An 18,601-nucleotide genomic window follows, 5' to 3' on the forward strand; every position below is an offset into this window, starting at 1 on the left:
TTGTTCTGTTGGACCTCAGTGCTGCTTTTGATACTGTTGACCATAAAATTTTATTACAGAGATTAGAGCATGTCATAGGTATTAAAGGCATTGCGCTGCGGTGGTTTGAATCATATTTGTCTAATAGATTACAGTTTGTTCATGTAAATGGGGAATCTTCTTCACAGACTAAAGTTAATTATGGAGTTCCACAAGGTTCTGTGCTAGGAACAATTTTATTCACTTTATACATGCTTTCCTTGGGCAGTATTATTAGACGGTATTGCTTAAATTTTCATTGTTACGCAGATGATACCCAGCTTTATCTATCCATGAAGCCAGAGGATACGCACCAATTAGCTAAACTGCAGGATTGTCTTACAGACATAAAGACATGGATGACCTCTAATTTCCTGCTTTTAAACTCAGATAAAACTGAAGTTATTGTACTTGGCCCCACAAATCTTAGAAGCATGGTGTCTAACCAGATCGTTACTCTGGATGGCATTTCCCTGATCTCTAGTAATACTGTGAGAAATCTTGGAGTTATTTTTGATCAGGATATGTCATTCAAAGCGCATATTAAACAAATATGTAGGACTGCCTTTTTGCATTTACGCAATATCTCTAAAATCAGAAAGGTCTTGTCTCAGAGTGATGCTGAAAAAACTAATTCATGCATTGTTTCCTCTAGGCTGGACTATTGTAATTCATTATTATCAGGTTGTCCTAAAAGTTCCCTAAAAAGCCTTCAGTTGGTTCAGAATGCTGCAGCTAGAGTACTGACGGGGACTAGCAGGAGAGAGCATATCTCACCCGTGTTGGCCTCCCTTCATTGGCTTCCTGTTAATGCTAGAATAGAATTTAAAATTCTTCTTCTTACTTATAAGGTTTTGAATAATCAGGTCCCATCTTATCTTAGGGACCTCGTAGTACCATATTACCCCATTAGAGCGCTTCGCTCTCAGACTGCGGGCTTACTTGTAGTTCCTAGGGTTTGTAAGAGTAGAATGGGAGGCAGAGCCTTCAGCTTTCAGGCTCCTCTCCTGTGGAACCAGCTCCCAATTCAGATCAGGGAGACAGATACCCTCTCTACTTTTAAGATTAGGCTTAAAACTTTCCTTTTCGCTAAGGCTTATAGTTAGGGCTGGATCGGGTGACCCTGGACCATCCCTTGGTTATGTTGCTTTAGACGTAGACTGTGTTTCATGGTTATTGTATGGCCTTGCCTTGCAATGTGGAGCGCCTTGGGGCAACTGTTTGTTGTGATTTGGCGCTATACAAGAGAGAAGTTGATTGATTGATTGATATACACACATACATATATATACATACACACACACACACACACACACATATATACACACACACTCACACACACATATATACACACACACACACACACACATATATACACACACACTCACACACACATATATACACACACACACACACACCATATATACACACACACACACACACACATATATACACACATATACACACACATATATACACACATATACACACACATATATATACACACACATACACACACATATATATACACACATATATACATACACATTATATATATATACACACACACACACATATATACATACACATTATATATATATACACACACACACACACATATATACATACACATTATATATATATATATACACACACACACACATATATACATACACATTATATACTCAACAAAAATATAAACGCAACACTTTTGGTTTTGCTCCCATTTTGTATGAGATGAACTCAAAGATCTAAAACTTTTTCCACATATACAATATCACCATTTCTCTCAAATATTGTTCACAAACCAGTCTAAATCTGTGATAGTGAGCACATCTCCTTTGCTGAGATAATCCATCCCACCTCACAGGTGTGCCATATCAAGATGCTGATTAGACACCATGATTAGTGCACAGGTGTGCCTTAGACTGCCCACAATAAAAGGCCACTCTGAAAGGTGCAGTTTTATCACGCAGCACAATGCCACAGATGTCGCAAGATTTGAGGGAGCGTGCAATTGGCATGCTGACAGCAGGAATGTCAACCAGAGCTGTTGCTCGTGTATTGAATGTTCATTTCTCTACCATAAGCCGTCTCCAAAGGCGTTTCAGAGAATTTGGCAGTACATCCAACCAGCCTCACAACCGCAGACCACGTGTAACCACACCAGCCCAGGACCTCCACATCCAGCATGTTCACCTCCAAGATCGTCTGAGACCAGCCACTCGGACAGCTGCTGGAACAATCGGTTTGCATAACCAAAGAATTTCTGCACAAACTGTCAGAAACTGTCTCAGGGAAGCTCATCTGCATGCTCGTCGTCCTCATCTGGGTCTCGACCTGACTCCAGTTCGTCCTTGTAACCGATTTGAGTGGGCAAATGCTCACATTCGCTGCCGTTTGGCACGTTGGAGAGGTGTCCTCTTCACGGATGATGCGAAGGAGATGTGTTGCACTGCATGAGGCAAATGGTGGTCACACCAGATACTGACTGGTTCCCCCCCCCAGTAAAACAAAACTGCACCTTTCAGAGTGGCCTTTTATTGTGGGCAGTCTAAGGCACACCTGTGCACTAATCATGGTGTCTAATCAGCATCTTGATATGGCACACCTGTGAGGTGGGATGGATTATCTCAGCAAAGGAGATGTGCTCACTATCACAGATTTAGACTGGTTTGTGAACAATATTTGAGAGAAATGGTGATATTGTATATGTGGAAAAAGTTTTAGATCTTTGAGTTCATCTCATACAAAATGGGAGCAAAACCAAAAGTGTTGCGTTTATATTTTTGTTGAGTATATATATATATACACACACACACACATATATACATACACATTATATATATATACACACACACACACACACACACATATATACATACACATTATATATACACACACACACACACACACACACACACACACACACACACACACACACACACACACACACACACACACACACTATATTATATACTATATATATTTATTCAGGGTCTAAACATTTATGCTCACAATACGAGTATATGCCACAAAAGCAGGTGGCACCAAATGCATGTGAAACCAGTGTGAACCACAGGGCCTGAAGAGTGTATTGTTGGTGATTGGATTATAACAGTCATAGAAACAGAACCCATGCACATCGCCTCTTTTTGGATGATGAAAACACTGGATGAAGCACTCCACAGCACAATGACATTTTTGCTGTCCAGTCTCTACACTGGATGAAATAGAAGCCCTTTATTTATAAAAGTGCAGACTGGGTCTCCAGAAAAGAAAAGGTGGTAGTGATGTCATCTTATAATCAAGACAGTCTTACATTTCAAAAAATAAAGTGATATAAAAGTCTTTAAAAAAAATTTCATGTGATGACCAAAAATAAGTCATTGTTTACGGAGCCCGCCTAGGGACATGGTGGGGTTTTTTTTTTTGGCCCAGATTATTGCATTTCCTTGCAATAACCTAATACCATATTAACGCTCATGCCTATCAGAGCACACAGTGAGTGGAATCAGGTGTGGGGAGACTGAAAGCATATGCATGCATGCACGCACACACACAGCAGACAGCAACAGAACAGGATTCATGAGGGATGACGGAGTAAGTTGCTACAACTTGCACAGCTGTAAGACTCCGTATAAAATACAGTTTATTATACATAGACATACATACATATACAATATAGTTTATTATACATATACGAGGTCTGTCAATAAAGTATAGGTCCTTTTTATTTTTTTCAAAAACTATATGGATTTCATTCATATGTTTTTACGTCAGACATGCTTGAACCCTCGTGGCATGCGTGAGTTTTTCCACGCCTGTCGGTGACATCATTCACCTGTGAGCACTCCTTGTGGGAGGAGTCGTCCAGCCCCTCGTCGGAATTCCTTTGTCTGAGAAGTTGCTGAGAGACTGGCACTTTGTTTGATCAAAATTTTTTCTAAACCTGTGAGACACATCGAAGTGGACACGGTTCGAAAAATTAAGCTGGTTTTCAGTGAAAATTTTAACGGCTGATGAGAGATTTTGAGGTGATAATGTCGCTTTAAGGACTTCCCACGGAGCGAGACGTCGTGCCGCGCTCTCAGGCGCTGTCATCAGCCTGTTTCAAGCTGAAAACCTCCACATTTCAGGCTCTATTGATCCAGGACGTCGTGAGAGAACAGAGAAGTTTCAGAAGAAGTCGGTTTCAGCATTTTATCCGGATATTCCACTGTTAAAGGAGATTTTTTTAATGAAAGACGTGCGGACGGATTGCAGCGTTAGCTCGCAGCCGCCGCGACGCTCCGCCACAGGAAAAACACCTCCGTTGGAAGCCTTAAGGACAAGTTGGAACATGTCCAGCTGTTAAACAATTTCTCATATACTCACTCCACTGAAAGCCATCAAAAGCCGCCTGGATTTTACAAATGGTTATCAACACGGAGGTGTTTTTCCTGTGCCGCTGCACCGCGCCGGCTGCGTCCCGACGCGCGGACCCGTCCACACATCTTTAATAAAAAAAAAATCTCCTTTAACAGTGGAATATCTGGATAAAATGCTGAAACCGACTTCTTCTGAAACTTCTCTGTTCTCTCACGACGTCCTGGATCAATAGAGCCTGAAATGTGGAGGTTTTCAGATTGAAACAGGCTGACGACGGCGCCTGAGAGCGCTGCGCGACGTCTCGCACCGTGGGAAGTCCTTAAAGCGACAGTATCACCTCAAAATCTCTCATCAGCCGTTAAAATTTTCACTGAAAACCAGCTTAATTTTTCAAACCGTGTCCACTTCGATGTGTCTCACAGGTTTAGAAAAAATTTTGATCAAACAACGCGCCAGTCTCTCAGCAACTTCTCAGACAAAGGAATTCCGACGAGGGGCTGGACGACTCCTCCCACAAGGAGTGCTCACAGGCGAATGACGTCACCGACAGGCGTGGAAAAACTCACGCATGCGCACGAGGGTTCAAGCATGTCTGACGTAAAAACATATGAATGAAATCCATATAGTTTTTGAAAAAATAAAAAGGACCTATACTTTATTGACAGCCCTCGTACATACATACATATCATCTGCATCTGAACGTTTATGTTTTTTTTTTTTACTGTCTCCTCATGAATCCTGTTGCTGTCTGCTGTGTGTGTCCATGCCTGCGTGCATATGCTTTCAGTCTCCCCACACCTGATTCCACTCACTGTGTGCTCTGACAGGCATGAGCTTTAATATGATATTAGGTTATTGCAAGGGAACGCAAAATAATATTGCGAGGGAACGCAAAATAATATTGCGAGGGAACGCAAAAGTATTGCGAAGGAATGCAATAATCTGGGCCAAAACAAATTAACCACCATGTCCCCAGGTGGGCTCCGTAATTGTTTGATTGGCTGTGAAACATTTGCATTGTAACACTGAAATGTTTACTTTTTTGGGAAACAATTATGTACAGACCTAACCGGTTCTTAACGCAGCATGGGTTCCCTCGTCGTAAGATCCTGTTATGAGCTTTAAATGGTTGGCATAACCAAATCAGGAAGGTGTTCACACTGCATAATTCTGGCAAAACCAAAATGCCCTGGAGCATCACAGAATCACACATGGAACATCCTCAAAAAAACGGAATCAGTTCTTTCCCGCCCAAAAATGCACCACTACAAATAAATTTGGAAAAACGCAGTCAAACGTCTGCCAGATTTCTATACGTTCATAATTTTCAGGAGCTCGGCTGGACTCCCTCCCACTGCAGCTGACTCATGTTCATCTTGGTGCACTTCACCATCCATTCTCCAGACTGAGCGTGGAAACAATTACACAGAAACATCAAACATCAAATGTACACTACGCTCACTCAAATTTACAGAGTTACACCCTGCACGAGGCAATCCTGAGCTGAGCACAGGTGAGGCCAAGGTGGCTTGGAGTCTATGAGCTTAGAGACAGAGAAAAAACTTTGTCTGACTTTCTCTGAGTGGTGTGCCTGTTCGCGAGGACTCGCTGCCTTATGTGGTCAGGCGGGGGCTGCTTGGTGAAACTAGGTGAGGTGCGGTGACGAGAAAGGAGCCAATTTTAGTCTGGTGTAAAAGCAGCTACAGAAATATTGCCATGTGAAAGCAAATCAAAGCAAGAGAAAAAAGTGCAACCTCGGAACATTCTATTCCCTGCTATGGGACAAAACAAAGTGGAGATGTGAAATCACCCTTACGGAGTTATCCAGGTTAGGTGAATTGGAAACTTTATAATTGTTCAGGTCTCCCTTGTAAAAGAGATCACGATCTCAATGGGACTAGCTTGGTTAAATAAAATATAAAATAAAATCCTGTCCAAAAGCAGACAAACTGTGGCCAACACAACCTGAAATGAGGAATTGACCAGGAAAATAAAATTAATTATATGAGTGATCAGAGTTGCATTTCTTACAGATGAGTTAGAACACTGTCTGAAATGTGATCCAGCTGCTTTTGGAAGTCTGAGAAGACAGGTCTTTCAAAATAAGGCCGTGAGGAATGAAACCACAATCCTTGTGGACACAGTAGTTGTCTTCAATACTGATGAAGACTGGGAAATGAGTTCTCCTATAGATGGAACTTTAACTACCAGAAAGTCTTCCATCAAAACTGTCTTTGCAGCATCTTTTAGCAAAAAGCAATCTCATTGTGGTTGAAGAAGCCAAGTCCACCAGCATCGAAGCAATCAATATGAATAATCCCAGGAGGAGAGCGTATATTTTATGAAAAGAGAACCAAGGTCCCATCAGATATTGTGTGATCAGCTCAAAGAAAGAAAGAAACCAAGCAAGAGGAGGATAGAAGACGTGCCATAACCTCATCTTTGATACCCCATCAAGATCAGCCGCATTCTCACAACATCAGTAGGAAAACTAGGAGGGTGCAGTAAAAACCAGTTATACCCAAACACACAAAAACAGATGCTGATGATTAAAGTCACACATCCTTGACAGCCAAGAGAGACACTGCTGTAATCACTTGCCAACACAGGTGAGAAGTTTATAACTTTAGTTGTCATTAGATAATGTGATATGAGACAACAAAAGCCGATTTGAAAAATATATGATGAGCCCTACACAAGTCCAAAAGCCTACTGTCAAATTTGTTCATGTCAGGAGGAACAGTTTCTTGATTAACAGACCAAAACACTTGAATGCGTTACCTGAACAGCATGGGTTAAATCAGCCATGAGGCACTGACGTAATTTCTCGTCGCCAGGCATCCCATGCAGTACAAAATCTGGCACATAGGTGGGACAGTAGCCCCCGAAAAGTGACCGCCCAAAATTGGCAATGCTTGGCTTTGAATAGTTCTCCACCAGTTTTGATCTGTAAATGAAAGAGATGATATTAAGACACTTAACGAATATGCTGTTGTCAATACCACTATTACTGTTCTAAACTATAAATGGACTGCATTTATATAGCACTTTTCCATCTGCATCAGATGCTCAAAGCGCTTTGCAAATAATGCCTCTCATTCACCCTGATGTGAGCCATACATTGGTGTAAAACTATACATTTTACACTAAGTTTACATACTGAATTCTACCTTACATAACCAGCTATGTTGTATGGTTTAGAGACGGTGGCACTAACAAAAAAAACAGGAGGCAGACCTGGAGGTGGCAGAGTTAAGATGTTGAGATTCTCTTTGGGAGTGACGAGAATGGACAAGATTAGGAATGAACATATCAGACGAACAGCTCAGGTGGGACGGTTTGGAGACAAAATCAGAGAGGTGAGATTGAGATGGTTTGGACATGTGCAGAGGAGGGACCCAGGGTATATAGGGAGAAGGATGCTGAGAATGGAGCCACACGGCAGGAAAAGAGGGAGGCCAAAGAGGAGGATTATGGGTGTGCTGCGGGAGGACATGCAGGTGGTTGGTGTGACAGAGGAAGATACAGAGGACAGGGTGAGATGGAAACGATCTGCTGTGGTGACCCCTAACGGGTACAGCCGAAAGACAAAGAAGAAGAAGAAGAAGATGATGTGTTTAAATGAATGTCACCATCTACTCACCCAGGGAAGGGTATCAGCACTTCCTCCTGCCAATCTTCTGTCTCCTCGCTCTCACTGTCCCCCAATGCACTGTCTGAGCTCTCGTTACGTGGTATGTCCCAGTCGTTGATGGGCAGCACCTTGTGCTTTTGGTCCTCTTTGCTCTTGTAGATTCCATCTTGAAAGATAGTAACTGATAAAAGACCACTGTCCTGCTCAGCAGAACAACCCCTGCAGGAGCACATTTCTGCAGAGTCTGTAGACCCACACCTACACCTCTTTTGGATATTCCTTAAAGTGTCTTCTTTTCTGTCCCCACTTATGCTGGACCCTTCATCTCCATTTCCTGAAAATAAACAGAGTCCCAAATCCTTAACTCCAACTGTACGATGAAAGCTGTGACCTCCCAAATCCCCAGGCCGGAGAGCTTCTGAAGGATCCAATGTATCATGTATGCTGTCTGTGGCACTGGTCTCCTGTAGTTTGGCCACATCATCTATAGTCCTTGTCGTCCCACAGTGTTCCGGACTGAAATACTCATCAAAATCCCTGTCGTCTCCACAGTCTGGGAACCACTGAGGCATCTTACTAGACACCCGGGAGAGCGCTGGAGGCTCCTTTGAGTGTTTGGTTTGGTCCTCTAATGTATTGCTATTGCTGGTCTTTGAATATGCTCCTTTCTGACACTGTGGTTTATGATGTTGATGCTGAAGTAGCAGTAGCTGATGTTGAAGTGTTTGGTTTTCCTTCAGCTGTTTCTTGTGCTTTTTGATCTCCTCTTCCACTTTCATTCTGCGACTCTCTGTGTCCGACTCAGGTGACATAGAGTCTCCAATGAGGAACGTCACTTTTGTTACTGGCTCTGCGTCTTCTGTTACAGTGATAGCCATGGGCCCCATCATCAAGTTTCCCTGCATCCCTGGCACCGGCAGTGATGCAGTCTGGTTCTTATCTGGTGGTTTCCTTTCCAGAGGGATACACAAAGGCTGGGGAGACAAGACTTTTGGTGGCTGGTTCGTTATTCCTACCTCAGAACCAGCATCTACTCCAGCATTTTTACTCTCTGGAGTGCCAGAAGTCAATTCTGTGGGTTTGACTGGGACCAAAAGATCCGGGTCAACTGTGGTCTCTGCATCCAGCACAAAGGCCTCCTCTCTGTTGGAGGCTGAGCCAACACTCACCACCGTCTCCAGGCGAACCTCAGTAGCTAGCAGCCTGCTGGACTCCCTGTGTAGCTCTGTGGTCTCAGCAGAATCTTCAGTTCTGAGTGCAAGAACAGTGTTTTGCCTGGTTATCTCACTGTGGCCCGTATGAAGCACACTGCTCCTCGACCCTTGACTCTCACTGCTGTCCTCATCTTCATCCTCCTCTTCCTCCTTGGGTGTGTCCCCTGCATCACGCTCCACCTCTGTGTCTGTGTAGTTGCTGCTCTGGAGGCTGTTATCTGAGGGGTAGTTGCTGTCTTCTGCCTCAGCTTGATGGCTATGAACCCCCTGGGACAAGTAGTCCCCACTGGGCTTATGGACAGTAACAAGGACATAATCTGACTCCTCCACCTCTCCCTTCCGGAGGGATGTGGTGATGAGAGAGCCAGGCATCACGATCGCCTCATCCTCAGCGCTGTCCAGCATGTGTGTCTCCAGGAGCTCGGAGCAGCGGACAAAGTATGTTAGGACGTAAAGGAGTCTCTGGACAAGTTCCTGCCTGCGGCCGACCACCACTGTCCTAGACAGTCGCACTGGTGACCCTATGGCCCCATATAAGTCACCTACACACAGGGAGAGTAAAAACAAAAGGTATCAATGAACAAATGTTTGCAGACACTGAAACTAGATAATATGCGGTGGGGGGGGGCACACCATTCCTGATGCAATGACATATGTACAAGGAGAATGGACAAGGTAGCATGGGAGTGGTAACTACACAAATCTATTGCACCACTGTTGCAACAGATTGCTGCAGCTTTTCGTTTTCACTCCTAATTCTACTTATAAATGATAAAGCAATAAACACCAACAATAACAACAACAACAGGAACAAAAAATGGCCCAGAGATAACAGTAGTGAACACCTCAAACAGCACTTACTGTATGACATACAGTGTATGTAGTTTGCCACATGTTAGAAAGTGTAAATGTGAGTTCCATGAACTTACAGTGCACCCAGAAAGTATTCACAGCACTTCACTTTTTCCACATTTTGTTATGTTTCAGCCTGATTCCAAAATGGAGTAAATTAATTTTTCCCCTCAAAATTCTACTCACAACACCCCATAATGACAACATGTAAGAAGTAACTTGGAATTTCTTTTTACAAATTTATTAAAAATAAAAACTAAGAAATCACATGTACGTAAGTATTCATACTCTTTTGGTCAATACTTTGTTGATGTACCTTTGGCAGCAATTACAGCCTCAAGTTTTCTTGAATATGATGCCACAAGCTTGGCGCACCTATCCTTGGGCAGTTTTGCACATTCCTCTTTGCAGCAACTCTCATGATCCATCAGGTTGGGTGGGGAGCGTCGGTGTACAGCCACTTTCAGATCTCTCCAGAGATGTTCAATCAGATTCAGGTCTGGGTTCTGGCTGGGCCATTCAAGGACATTCATAGAGTTGTCCTGAAACCACTCCTTTGATATCTTGGCTGTGTGCTTAGAGTCACTGTCCTGCTGAAAGATGAACCATCACCCCAGTCTGAGGTCAAGAGCGCTCTGGAGCAGGTTTTCATCCAGAATGTCTCTGTACATTGCTGCATTAATTGTTCCCTCGATTCCTGACTCGTCTCATAGTTCTTGCTACTAAAAACATCCCCACAGCATGATGCTGCCACCACCATGCTTCACTGTAGGGATGATCCCTGGTTCCCTCCAAACATGATGCCTGGCATACCAAACAGTTGAATCTTTGTCTCATCAGACAAGGTTTTTGTTTCTCATGGTCTGAGAGTCCTTCAGGTGCCTTTTGGCAAACTCCAGGTGGGCTGCCATGTGCCTTTTACTAAGGAGTGGCTTCCATCTGGCCACTCTACTATACAGGCCTGATTGGTGGATTGCTGCAAAGATGGTTGTCTTTCTGGAAGGTTCTCTCTCCACAGAGGAATGCTGAAGTTCTGATAGAGCTTCTCCCCCTTATCGCTCAGTTTAGATGGGCATCCAGCTCTAGCAAGAGTCCCGGTAGATCCAAACTTTTTTCATTTATCAATGATGGAGGCCACTGTGCTCATTGGGACCTTCAAAGCAGCATAAATGTTTCTGTACCCTTCCCAGGATTTGTGCTTTGAGACAATCCTGTCTCAGAAGTCTACAGATAATTCCTCTGACTTCATGTTTGATTTGTGCTCTGACATGCACCATCAACTGTGGGACCTTATATGTAGACAGGTGTGTGCCTTTTCAAATCATGTCCAATCAACTGAATTTACCTCAGGTGGACTCCAATTAAGCTGTAGAAACATCTCAAGGATGAACAGTGGAAACAGGATGCACCTGAGCTCAATTTTGAACTTCACGGCAAAGGCTGTAAATATTTATGTACATGTGATTTCTTAATTTTTTTTTTTTTTAACAGATTTGCAAAAAACATTTCACATTGTCATCATGAGTTATTGTGTCTGGAAATATAAGGGGAAAAAATTAATTTAATCCATCTTCGAATAAGGCTGTAACGTAGAACGGTGGAAAAGTGTAGCACTGTGAATAATTCTGGATGCACTGTACGTCTGCCTTCATGTGTCTGTGACAGCTATCAATGTCTGCCAAGTGTGATAAATATAACGTGTGATAAAGTGAGTGAAGCATGACATCAGCACCACAAGGATGTGGTTTTAAGCAAGATTATGATGGAAACCGCCATCACCACTAGTAGAGAATGACACCCACACAACTTGATGGTACATGTTGCTGCAGAAAAATGTACACACCGGATGTTGATGTACCTTTAACAATGGTGAAACATGGGCAATGAGAAATTACTTAGTTTGGCTTCATTTAGGATAATCAGAAATAACCTGCACAATGTTAAAAAAATGTTTTAATATCACAAAAAATAAGAGCCAGAGCTTCCTGTTCTAATATAGCATTATGAAAAATACCAAAAGACTGTTTAATTCTTTTAGTTCAGTAATTATTGTCAGTCTGACATTTCAAAATTACTGCATCTTACATCATTACTGACCAGGAACTATAATGACCTGTATAACTGTTTTCTACCATCATGTTAATGCAGCATTACAGCTAACACACAACTGCTCTAGTCTTCAGTTCTCCACAACGGACACTAGATGTCACTGGATAATGAATTTCCAGTTGAGGCATGAATGCAGACTATGGCGCCTCATAAGGATCTCAATTATAGTTACAGCATAACACTAATTTGAGGAATAAAACTCACCACCAAATTACAAATTTGTTATCCATTTTCACAGAAATGCATGCAGGGCAAAATGACATGAAGTTCCAAAATTTCAGGATGTCTAAAACTTGCCCCCCCGCCCATACTGCACATGCTGCAAATGTTTGAAAGCTCATCTCAATTTGCTTACATTATACAATAACAACTAAAAGTGTAATACAATGTATATGACAACTTTACATCAGATGAATAACAAAACAAATGTGTAAAATTTGACAGCCCTCTGCTGTATTGTTGGTTCTGTGACACAATATAAATGGATATCTGATTATATGTTTGCATTTGACCTCACCGAGCTGTGCCCAGAGTGGGTTGTAGGGATGCATCTTTGCCAGCAAGTTGACGCACTGGGAGGAGTGTTTCTCTAAAAAGATCTTGATTGGAGGCTGCCCATTGGGCATGACGGTGGGCACCCAGGCCAAATGATTGGTCAAAACGGCCGTTAACAATGCAGGGAGGAATCTGAAACAGTAAAACAGTTTGCTCAGCAGAAGCAAATTTAAGACAGACAAAAGGATGAAATATTAACACTAATATGGACAGTCAGGTCAGGTCTGGGAACATGCGCTGGTGCCGCATGTCACCGCAACCAACAGCAACCATCTGTCTGGGGTGTAGTACCAAAGGCATCCAGTCACCACAGGAGGTCACTGGTTCAGGTCAAAGTCTCTCAAACATACAACTGGAGCACCGCACTCGTAGAGCACAAACCTCCACCAACATTAGTTTCCAATTCTACAATTTTTTACCTTGGAAAAAATTAAAGGGCAAAGTCCTATCAGAATAAAAAAGATCAACTTTATTTATCACAAAGGAAATTATTTTGCCAAAGTACAGAAACAAACAATGGTTTGTTTCTGTTTGTTTCTGCACTTCGCGGAGTAACACCACTCCCCTTCGCGTCGTGGTGTTTTAGACTCCGCGTCGTGCATTCAAACTGTATAATGCACAGCTTCTCGTTGTTTAATCCTTACATATAAGTTGAATAACTCTGTTCGTTATGTATCCCTCCTGCAGAAGGGGGAGGAATTATAAAGTCTGATTGCCAATGGTAGGAAAGACCTCCTGTGGCATTCTGTGGTGCACCTCGGTGGTCTCAGTCTATGACTGAAGGTGCTCTGACAGGATGTCAGTGTGGCATGCAGGGGGTGGGAGGTGTTGTCCAGGATGCAGGTTCCTCAACATCCTCCTCTCTGAGGCCTCCACCACAGACTCCAGCTCAAGCCCCAGGACAGAGCCAGCTCTCCTGATGAGCTTGTTGGGTCTGTTTGTGTCAGCTGCCTTCAGCCTGCTGCCCCAGAATGCTGGAGACCACCAAGTGATAAAACATCTACAGCATGTTTCTGCAGACATTGAAAGATCTGAGCCTCCTGAGGAAGTACAGTCGGCTCTGACCCTTCTTATACACAGCATTTGTGTTTACAGTCCAGTCCAGTTTGTTGTCTATGTGGACACCCAGGTACTTGTAGTAATCCACAATGTCCACCTCTGTTTCGTTGCTGGTAAGTTGGTTTGGACGTGTCTTCGGTCTTCTGAAGTCCACCACCAGCTCCTTCTCCTTTGATACGTTGAGCTGCAGGTGGTTGAGTCCACGCCACTCCACAAACCTGTCCACCACACTCTTGTACTCAGCCTCCTGGTCACTGATGATGCAGCCCACAATGGCAGAGTCATCTGAAAACGTCTGCAAATGGCAGGACTGTAATCAGAACCTGCAGTCTGACGTGTAGAGTGTGAACAGGAGGGAGACAGGATCATCCCTTGTGGTGCCCCCGTGCTGCTCTTGATTGTGTCGGATGTAATGTCCCAAAGTCTCATATACTGTGGGCGGCCTATGAGGTACTTGGCAATCCAGGCCACCAGTAGAGCCTCCACCTTTATGCCCAGTAGCTTAATTGCTGAGCAAGTCAGGTCGGCTGGTGTTGAACGCACTGGAGAAGTCAAAGAACATGACTCTCACAGTGCTGCCTGCCTCCTCCAGGTGAAAGTAAGCCCTGTGCAACATTAAGATGATGGGATCTTCAAATCCCCTGTTGGGCTGGTACGCAAACTGCAAAGGTCCAGAGATGATTCGATGACTGCGCAGAGGTACCTCAGAATGAACCTTTCCAGTGACTTCACAGCATGTGATTTTAGGGCCACAGGTCTGTAGTCATTAAGTGTGTTGGAAGTGGCTTTTCATAAGCTAAATTAGATGTGATCAAAGGTCAGGAGCGTGTATTTAGTTAATGCACTTGAGTTTTTTTGTGGTGCTGTCAAGGGTTTTTTTTGTTTTTTTTTCCCTTTTTCAGTTTCTGAATTGTTTTTTGGATAATTTTCACAGAACATTGGTTATCTCTGCTATGCAGAATTTGTCACTGCCTTTTGGCACTTTGTTTCTGATCGATAAAGACAAAGACACTTTGACTTTGATTACTGGAAGATCGACAAACAGGCATAAAATTGGAACCTCCATCCAATTTTGGTGGGGTTTCAATGGCCACAAAATCTGGAATCCAGATCAGACCCAGATCAAACTTTGTCAGTTGATAAAGGATACCATCCTACATAATGCTCTCACATATGAAAGAAATGTGATCTTTTTTGAGAAAGTTATGAATTTTGAAAATTCATTCAATGTTAAAAGATAGGCATTTTTCCAATATTTTCATGACTTTGACCTTGAAAATGGAATCAATTCTTGCCTATCAGGATATGAATCCTCTGAAAAATTTCAAAATGATATATGAAACAATTGTGGGATACAAGCTGTTCACAAACAAACAAGGGCGAAAACATAACCTCTGCCTAACTTCGTTGGCAGTGGTAATAACACAGGAAGCATCAGGACCCTCAAAACTAAAACATTATTTCTTCTGCAAAAAAAAAAAAAAAAAAAAAAAAAAAAAAAGAGTGACCTCATGAGTCTGACAATAACAATCTTCTCTCACTCCACAAAAACGTTCTTGCTCAACAGAATCACGATACGCTCGGACATACATATACAGACACACAAGCTATTAGGATGATTCACTTCTCAGTCCTGACCACAAGTGTCTACTTCCCTTCCTGTCTCATGACTCAGTGTCATAGTGGTCAAGTTCCATCACATGCCAGAAGAGAGTTCTCACAAAGCAGTCATCAAAGCCACTGGTCATGGGAACAATTTCAACCTCAGAAAATTAGTCACTATTAACATCAGTAACCACAAAGGGTTCGAAGGAGACTGCAAAACTTTGATGTCTCAGTATTTGTTTGGTATTTACAGTACTGTAACCAGTGACTATGGAAAAAGTTACTTGAAGCGCGCGCGCACACACACACACAAAGACTGAAGAGGTCATGAACAGTTTCTTGTCATGGTCAACAGTTCAAACACAAAAGACATTTCTAGGTCAATTTTTCTTCCACTGAACTCAGCACAGATGTTCAACAAATAAGCAATGGTGCCACCCACCTACAGCAAGAAGCTCCTGAATTTGCTTCAAAGATACAAAGAAGAGGAACATGTATGTATGAAGTTAATTCACAGAACCTTCATTTTTCTTTAAGTCTCAGTGTTGTCAGTACTGTAATGCCTTTTTACTTGGATTTTTTTGGATATACTTAAGAGTACAAACTTACAGAAGTTCATGATGCACTTATTTACTGTTTAGTAAAATTGTAAAGGCACATGTATCTTGATGAAAAGTTTAGCAATTATTACAATCTTTCATGATCAACTTGAAGTAGCCAATTCGGTTAATGTGCTGAAAGCTACTAAAATCAGATGCTGTGAATAGGGGTATGTTCAATAAAGGCCTTGCTACCAATTCATACAAGTACAATTACGAATGGATTGACTTGGCTTTGTAACAGCAACAATAAGCAGCCAGAGGTGAGCAGAGAATCTCTTGCACATAAATCTCTGAGGCTGAAACACAGATGGAATGACAAGCAATTAAAGTCAGTGTGGCGTTTTAATTGCAAATACTGTGAAATTGCAAATACCAAGAAAGATCCTCATGTGCCATGATCTGCTCTAACATCTGGAACACCTTTCATGTTTCCAATGATTATAGTCAAACTGTATGAGTTACTTACTGCTAAGTATGAATGTACAGTAGTTGCACAAGCCTGAACCTGTAAAAAATCCAAACTGCAAATTCCAATGACCAAGAATCCATGACAGTGTCTAATAATGTCCTTAATTGCTTTTGACATTTGAAAGCTATAGACTGCAACTGTTGGATTCAAATAAAGCACCATGTCTGATTTAAAAAAAGGATCACATAATGCAAGTCTTTTTTCTCTTCATCTTTTCCCACATCTATGTGAAATCAACTTTCTGACCAGCTTTCACCACACAGCTAGGTTCTGTTTGGCTGAAAGGCTTGTGAATGTGCTTAATTTCATCAATGCTCTCACCCAGGAAGTGCGAATTAAAAACACTTGTGGAAACGTGTAACGTGGCATTTTTGTTAAGGATTGTGTAATATGCATGTGAAAAAAAAAAGCTTCTAACTGTCAGGTTCCCTATGTGCAGTCTGGTCGCCTGCACACCAGCATCATGCAAACATGAATAAAAAGACAGCATGAACTTCACACATTCATTCTTGCCATCCTGGCTTAACCTCTCAGGCATGTGAAGACACTGCATGAAGTCTTTGCTCTCGCATGGAATAGAGGTACGGTGCATCCACAAAGTATTCACAGTGCTGTACTTTTTCAGATTTTTTTATGTTATAGCCTTTAAATTAATTTTTTTCCTCAAAATACTGCACATGATGACTATGTGGAAAAAAAAAGTTTTTATGAGATTTTTGCAAATGTACTAAAAAAAAACAAAAAAAAAAAAACCTAAGAAATCACATGTACATAAGTATTTACAGCCTTTGCCATGAAGCTCAAAATTGAGCTCAGGTGCATCTATCTGATCATCAACTGATCATCCTTGAGATGTTTCTGCAGCTAAATTGGAGTCCACCTAGGGTAAATTCAGTTGAGTGGACATGATTTCGAAAGGCACACACCTGTCTACGTAAAAGGTCCCACAGTTGAGTGCATGTCAGAGCACAAACCAAGCATGAAGTAAAAGGAACTGTCTGTAGACCTTTAAGACAGGATTGTCTCAAGGCTGGGGGAGGGTACAGAAACGTTTTTGCTGCTTTGAAGGTCCCAAGGAGCACAGTGGCCTCCATCATCTGTAAATGGAAGACGTTCAGACCCACCAGGACTCTTCCTAGAGCTGGTGACCCGTCTAAACTGGTCAGGGAGGAAGGGTCTTAGTCAGGGAGGTCACCAAGAACTAGATGGTCAGTCTGTCAGAGCGATCTCAAAATGTCTGTGCACCGACACTCCCCATGCAACCTGATGGAGCTTCAGAGGTGCTGCAAAGAGGAATGGCCAAAAACTGCTCAAACATAGGTGGGCTAAGCTTGTGGCATCATATTCAAGACTTGAGGCTATAATTGCTGCCAAAGGTACATCAACAAAGTATTGACCAAAAGGGTGTGAATACTTATGTACATGTGATTTCTTACTTTTTTATTTTTTAATAAATTTGCAAAAAATTCCAAGTTACTTCTTACATGTTGTGATTATGGGGTGTTGTGAGTAGAATTTTGAAGGAAAAAATTAATTTACTCCATTTTGGAATTAGGCTGTAACAAAAAAAAATGTGGAAAAAGCAGTCTAAATACTTTCTGGATACACTGTATCATCCCAACAGACCCTAAGAATGAAAATGTTTTTCCTGTCTGAAAACAACAACAAAGGTATTACACTGTACACTGTGACAAATAGGACACTCACAAAGGTCACTCTCAATACAATCTGGTGCCACCTGGTGGTTGCTCAGTGCTCAGAGTAGTCTAGTCTCAGGATTAAGAAGTCAACCACTGACAACACAGCGCTCAAGCATAAATCTGGTCTTGATGGATGACTGCCTAATGCTGACATGATGGACTGGCTACTTCTAGTAGTTGTATAAGGCTAATCCTGCTGCCAGGATGTTGAACATTTTCAGTGCAGACATTCTCATGGTTGATCCTCTAGTTAGCGATGGGCCACCAAATTTCAGTTAAATTGTAAGAGTAGTGAAACAGGTGGAAAAATTGCAAGGATCAGTATTTGTTGAGATTCTTCAGGGGGATGGACATGCTGTTCAGCTGGTCTTTATCTATATTTCCTTCTTGGAGACAGCTCTTTCCCCAACAAA

At 42.2% G+C, this 18,601-nt stretch overlaps 1 protein-coding gene across 3 annotated transcripts in view; it reads right to left on the reverse strand.

Moving 5' to 3' along the window:
- Positions 1 to 18,601, reverse strand: part of fnip1 (folliculin interacting protein 1) — a 114,291-nt gene that overhangs the window by 7,085 nt on the left and 88,605 nt on the right. For all 3 annotated transcript variants that reach the window (XM_034177984.1, XM_034177981.1, XM_034177983.1), the window contains 3 exons: positions 12,716 to 12,885; positions 8,033 to 9,779; positions 7,171 to 7,336 (listed from right to left, as the gene is read on the reverse strand). In XM_034177984.1, coding sequence (XP_034033875.1) covers positions 7,171 to 7,336; positions 8,033 to 9,779; positions 12,716 to 12,885 — 2,083 coding nt within the window. The remainder of the gene's footprint in view (positions 1 to 7,170; positions 7,337 to 8,032; positions 9,780 to 12,715; positions 12,886 to 18,601) is intronic.

This window comes from Thalassophryne amazonica, chromosome 9, assembly GCF_902500255.1.
Source record: "Thalassophryne amazonica chromosome 9, fThaAma1.1, whole genome shotgun sequence".
NCBI classification, from domain to species: Eukaryota; Metazoa; Chordata; class Actinopteri; order Batrachoidiformes; family Batrachoididae; genus Thalassophryne; species Thalassophryne amazonica.